We start from the raw sequence: 6,316 nt of genomic DNA, 5'->3' as shown, positions 1-6,316 counted from the left end.
CAGACTACATGTTGCGATATTTGAAGTTTGACTAAATAATTCGTTCCAGTTTGTGTTCAATGAGCGAATTCAGTTTATCAATTAAATGACCATTGTTATACCACGTACCTCTTCTAATAAATGCTGATGTCAGCAAGTTTGTGTCTATGTCTGTGTATTCTCCCGTGGTCGCTAATGATATATCAACGTTTACTGGTGTTAGCAGGATCAATAAATTGCCGGTATGGCAACTCTGGTAGCTTATGACATCGTGTGTATTTGACCATTTAGTAATTCTGTTACGCTTGAATTCCTAGAAGATAACATATTGTTATTTATGTCACTATAGTGAGTGAGTTTAGTTTTACGCCACTTTCAAAAATATTTAGCAATATCACGTCGGGGGTTACCAGAAATGGATATTACACATTGTATACATGTAGGGAATCGAGCCGGTCTACGGCTTGACGAGCTCCCTCTAGGCTCCCTCACCACCCCTGCCAATTATAGTAATCATGCAGGAAATACCCAATGCATTCTCAATGCTATGATCTGTATAAGGGAGTCCCAAAATATACTGAACTGTGTTCGGCCTGTGAACACTGTGTATCAACAAAATTCCGTCAGATATTTCAAATTTTTTCTACTTTTGCTACCTAGTGTATGATGATAATGACTGAGTGAGTGAGTTTAGTTTTACGCACTCAGCAATATATATTCCAGCTATATGGCGGCGGTATGTAAATAATCGAGTCTGAACCAGACAATCCATTTATCAACAGCATGAGCATCGATCTGCGCAATTGGGAACCGATGACATCTACACATCACAATGTTTGAAATTATCTTTACCTCGAACTTTATTTTTGTTATAGAGTGTTCTACCCGTGAAGGTCAGGGTTAGAATTGATCTTCAGTAACCCCTGCTTGTGGTAAGAGGCGACTAACGGGATCAGGTGGTCAGGCTCACTGACTTAGTTGACACTTTTGCTGAGTTTTTTAAGGTTTTCGGATTGCTCTAAGTAAATTCCGAAGCTCCAGTCATATGCTGATGATTGAAATCGGTAGAGGCCTTGGTCTTGAGCGAAGTGATCGCCTGTGTCCTTTTTGTATCATTCGGGGGCGATGGGGTAGCTAAGCGGTTAAAGCGTTCACGCCGAAGACCCGGGTTCGATTCCCCACATGGGTACAAAGTGTGAAGCCCATTTCTGGTGTCCCCCGCCGTGATATTGCTGGAATGTTGCTAGGAACGGCGTAAAACCATACTCACTCACTTTTGTATCATTCCTACTGTTGAAAATGAATATCATTTCTGCCTTGAGTGTCAATTTTACAATAATCTTAGAGAAAATATAATTCCCATACATTAACATAATCTTCCATCACACGAGAAGCTGTTTCAACTGTTCAAGTCAAAGAATATAATTGTCAGCAATAATCTTGGAAAATATTTATATCTAGATCTTAAAAAGACCTATAGTTCGTTTTTGCGTGTGTAATATCCCTACATCCAAATGTATTCTGCCTTGTATCATCCGTGTTAATGATTATATTGGCGCTTGTGATACTGTGCACATTGTATAGCATATACTACTCATACTTTGCTAAGGATCACCAAAATTCGCAACTTTACTTAAATATATATTTATAATTTGAAATTGTATCCATTTAAAACTAGATAAATAATGATATCTTTAGGAAAACAGCCTATTTAATCTAACCTTATGCACTTGATACATGAGTAACCATAAAAATGGTTTTCATGGCACCAATCAACCATTTTGCAAATCATGGAACGAGTCATTGACAAGTACACAACACCTGTCAGTAGCAGGTATGGGATCCACAAGATGCAGTGACATACTGAAACCTTGAATCCATGCTTATAATAAGCTTAGATATTTAAACCAGATTTTACCCCACATCATAGTTTTCTGTTGAATAAATGATTTGATCCTTAGCAAAGTGTGAATAGTATATATCATGGGCCTGTTGACCTTTTACTGAATAAATCTCTCTCTCTACATAGATATCAAACACGTTTCTATATCAGCTGCAGATGTATGGGATATTGTTCCGTTTTGTACATGTTGACGGATAAATTCTCCGAACGATGTAACTGTCTGATATTTTTTCTATATAGATTTCGTCAGGGAGAACCCACTCCTTAAGGATGTGTCTACAAAATTAGTTGTGATTGTGGAAGCAGTTGTATTGGAAAAACTTATCGGCCCTTCAACACAAGACTAAAAAAACGTAAAACTTCAGCTGGAAAATCTGATCTCAAATCTGCCCTCTCAGAACACATCGTTAACAATACCAACCACTCTATCAACTGACAACACACTGAAATCCTGGCTTCCAACATCAGCAATTGGCGCAAAAGAAAACTGTGTGAGTCAATCAACATAAGAAGATTAGTGCCTGAGATCAACAGAGATCATGGGGTTTACCTCCCCAGCCCTGGTCCATCACCCTGAGATCAACAGAGACCAAGGGGGTTACCTCCCCAGCCCTGGTCCATCACCCTGAGATCAACAGAGATCAAGGGGGTTTACCTCCCCAGCCCTGGTCCATCACCCTGAGATCAACAGAGATCAAGGGGGTTACCTCCCCAGCCCTGGTCCATCACCCTGAGATCAACAGAGATCATGGGGTTTACCTCCCCAGCCCTGGTCCATCACCCTGAGATCAACAGAGATCAAGGGGGTTTACCTCCCCAGCCCTGGTCCATCACCCTGAGATCAACAGAGATCAAGGGGGTTACCTCCCCAGCCCTGGTCCATCACCCTGAGATCAACAGAGATCATGGGGTTTACCTCCCCAGCGCCTGGTCCATCACCCTGAGATCAACAGAGATCATGGGGTTTACCTCCCCAGCGCCTGGTCCATCACCCTGAGATCAACAGAGATCATGGGGTTTACCTCCCCAGCGCCTGGTCCATCACCCTGAGATCAACAGAGATCAAGGGGTTTACCTCCCCAGCGCCTGGTCCATCACCATGAGATCAACAGAGATCATGGGGTTTACCTCCCCAGCGCCTGGTCCATCACCCTGAGATCAACAGAGATCAAGGGGTTTACCTCCCCAGCGCCTGGTGCATCACCCAGAAATCATAGACCCTCAAACTCAATCTGCTTTAACCACTCTGCTATGTAAACACATCCTTGCCCTTATTGTAAAAACATACCCTATCATTGTATTCTGCTCTTTGATCTCACTGCAATGTTTGTACATACTAAATTATACCTCCTTCTTCCCTTGTATATACTCAGTGTACATATCTGGCTTTCTGGCTTCCTATACATCTATATATACTGCTGGTGGTACTGTTCACTATCGCCATTATCCACCAGAAGAAGGGGCAAGAACTAGCCCAGAAACGTTGTGAAAAATAAAGCAAGAAGTTGTTATCCATAAGATTTGTCTTGTATTACTACACCAACTTCTAAATGCCTTTGAAGAATAGATTTCGTCGGTTTTAATTACAATATTAGACATTTTGTTTTCATTCATTTATTGTAGTAGTAAACATACTCGTTCTACCTCATTTACGATATTGTCTGCTCAGTAGATCATGACATCACATGGCACTGCTGACACAACTCCGGTCACCGGCAGGATCGGTAACTACATGACGTACCGTCCCGTGACATGACAAGAGCGTCACAGCTCCGGACGCCAGCAAAACAGACAACGCATGACGTACAGTCACGTGGCATGACAGGGGCATCATAGCAGGACAGATAGCGCATGACATACAGTCACGTGACATGACAAGGGCATCACAGCTCCGGACGCCAGCAAAAAAGACAATGCATGACGTAAAGTCACGTGACACGACAGGTACGTCACAGCAGGACAGATAGCGCATGACGTACAGTCACGTTGCATGACATAAACGTTACAGCTCCGGTCGCCAGCAGGACTTCCAGTAACATGGTGGCGGGTTGCCCACACAGTCTGCAGGAGATCCGTTGATTGACAGACTGTACGTGTAACACGGCTCCCTCCCTCCGGGCTGCTTCTTGAACATCACACAACGTTCTTTTTTTAGAGCATGTCGTGGCACACGCTAGCCTTGATGTTTTCCATGTCACGTTCATCTCAGCGACCCGCACGCTGGAGGACAGTTGTTCAAAGTTCGTCACAGCGATGTCGTCTGTTTCCTGCCCCACTTTTGCGCATGCGCTGGGTGTCTGCGGGATGATAGGCATCATCATTGTTGCTGGTGGTGTTGAGTGCGGCAGTGATTCTGGCCTCGGCATATCTTCTGGTATACATGAAAGCAACAGCACAATAAGAACAGAATATATATAAAGGCATGTCTAAGAATTAGGGGAGACCGGGGTCAATTGTAACACTTTTTACTTAAGTTCTTGTAATTCGATATTAGTCGACCGCTCACAAAGTTTATCGGTACTAACTAATACTTTGACATCTTGGCTTTAAACCTCAGTGTCATTTAAAGTTCACGATCGTGTCGTTACAAAGTCATAACGTATCAAATGCAATGACTGCACTGCAAGTGTTACAATTGACCCGGAGCACGGGGCAATTGTAACAGGTGGATGGGGCAATTGTAACAAAGAAGGTTCGAATGTAAGAATCTGTTTATTTTCCAAATAAAATCAAAATGAAATGTTGAAAGATGTTACCTTGATCAATTGAGGTGGATATGGATTAACATTAAACCTTTGTCACCATCGACATTAAAAATGTTTTTAGTTTCTTGTTTTCGTATGCACAAAATATAATACAAAAACTAACACCAAAAACTTTCAACCGAGGGTTGATACTATCAACATAAGACTGAAAATGTTCTACTATGATGAAACTAGTAAAGAACTAACATAAAACCGACATCATTATTAGCTTCATTATCATAACATAAGGGAAAATTACATGGGGGCAGTTGTAACACAGTGTTAGAATTGCCCCCGATGCTAGTAGCCATGTTTCATGCCGTCACATGTTAACAACGTTGGGCTTCTCACATATTTCTACTTCAAAATAAGTCGTTATACCTCAATTGTACACTTGAAAAGTTAATTTCATACCAAGCAACATTTACTGCATTAAGAACGTTTTATTACGTTTCGTGAAAAATTTACTTTCTAATGTAAAAAAGGATTTTTCGTCTACTGTATCTAGCCATGAGCGAGCAGCTGAAAAACGCCCGGATGTGTACCGCAGGAAAGCAAAGGGAAATAACTCTACTCACCTACATTATGCTTGAGCGAAAACTTTTAGAGTAATCGCCCTCGTTACAATTGCCCCGTGTTAAAGTTGCCCCCGGTCTGCCCTACTGTGTTTACCTAGGAGACCGTTCATAATTTATGGCTAGGGGGGTTGTGATGATGATGATGATGATGATGATGATGATGATGATGATGTGTGTGTGTGTGTGTGTGTGTGTGTGTGTGTGTGTGTGTGTGTGTGTGGTTTAACCCATTTTGTTCTGGCGAGCTAGCGGTGGTCAGCAATTTTGTACACACGTACTAAGGGGAGCGGTTTTGTACATAAGGTTATGTTTAAAATTATGCTTAGAAATTATGGGAGAAAAAAAACATTGCTCTACCTGCCACTTCAACATCCACCAGAGCTGCTCCTTCTACAACTACTACCACCACCACAGCTACTACATCTACACCCGCAACTGTAACAAAACAAACAATACCTGATCTTACTTCTTCACAGACAACTTTGGCTTTTTGTTGCCTGGTCACAGCTAGCCACTTTCCGTTCCGTTCCGTCACTGCTCGGGTGTATCCGGGAGAGGCGGGATCTGACGAACTTAACCATCGTGGCGAGACAACGTCCCATTGGATGCTCTTGTAGAACCAGTACCAGGTGTTGGAGGATTGTCGGACCAGACCAAGCCATAGCATTAGAGGACGGTCATTGGCATTGGCCGACGATTGAGGGCAGTTGAAAAGACCGTGGGCTGTAGACAGTGAGTGAGTGAGTTTAGTTTTACGCCGCACTCAGTAACATCCCAGCTATATGGAGGCGGTCTGTAAATAATCGAGTCTGGACCAGACAATCCAGTGATCAATAACATGAGCATCGCTTCATGCAATTGGGATACGATGACATGTGTCAACCAAGTCAGCGAGCCTGGCCACCCGATCCCGTTAGTCGCCTCTTACGACAAGCATGGGATGCTGATGACGAATTCTAACCTAGATCTTCACGGGTCGACAGCCTGTGTACAACGATAGCAGGAACCCGTGTCTGAGACGAGGAGCAACTTACCCCCATGCCACCGGACAATGCCAACTTGTTCAATCCGCAGTGTCAACAGGGCTACTGGAGATTAGACTTCGGCCACGT

The 6,316-nt window shown here is 43.0% G+C and overlaps 1 protein-coding gene across 1 annotated transcript; it reads right to left on the bottom strand.

The window, feature by feature from the left end:
• Positions 1-3,490: 3,490 nt before the first annotated feature.
• On the bottom strand, positions 3,491-5,891 carry LOC124263874. Its single transcript, XM_046698600.1, has 2 exons — positions 5,661-5,891; positions 3,491-4,253 (listed from the first exon to the last, which is right to left on the bottom strand). The coding sequence occupies exons 1-2, from the start codon at positions 5,869-5,871 to the stop codon at positions 3,832-3,834; spliced, it is 633 nt and encodes a 210-aa protein (XP_046554556.1). The 5' UTR covers positions 5,872-5,891; the 3' UTR covers positions 3,491-3,831.
• Between the last annotated feature and the right edge of the window lie 425 nt (positions 5,892-6,316).

This window comes from Haliotis rubra, unplaced genomic scaffold, assembly GCF_003918875.1.
Source record: "Haliotis rubra isolate DU_JTF1 unplaced genomic scaffold, ASM391887v1 Scf1200, whole genome shotgun sequence".
Taxonomy (NCBI): Eukaryota; Metazoa; Mollusca; class Gastropoda; order Lepetellida; family Haliotidae; genus Haliotis; species Haliotis rubra.
The sequence above is the reverse complement of the archived record's forward strand: the minus strand, read 5'-3'. Positions and strand labels throughout refer to the sequence as shown.

Bases quoted from the DNA above. Each gene is read 5' to 3' on its own strand.
- LOC124263874 (XM_046698600.1), bottom strand. From the start codon at position 5,871: ATGCTATGGCTTGGTCTGGTCCGACAATCCTCCAACACCTGGTACTGG. The intron at 4,254-5,660 runs GTATTGTTTGTT...CATGTATACCAG, and splicing joins CTGTGAAGAAGTAAGATCAG to AAGATATGCCGAGGCCAGAA.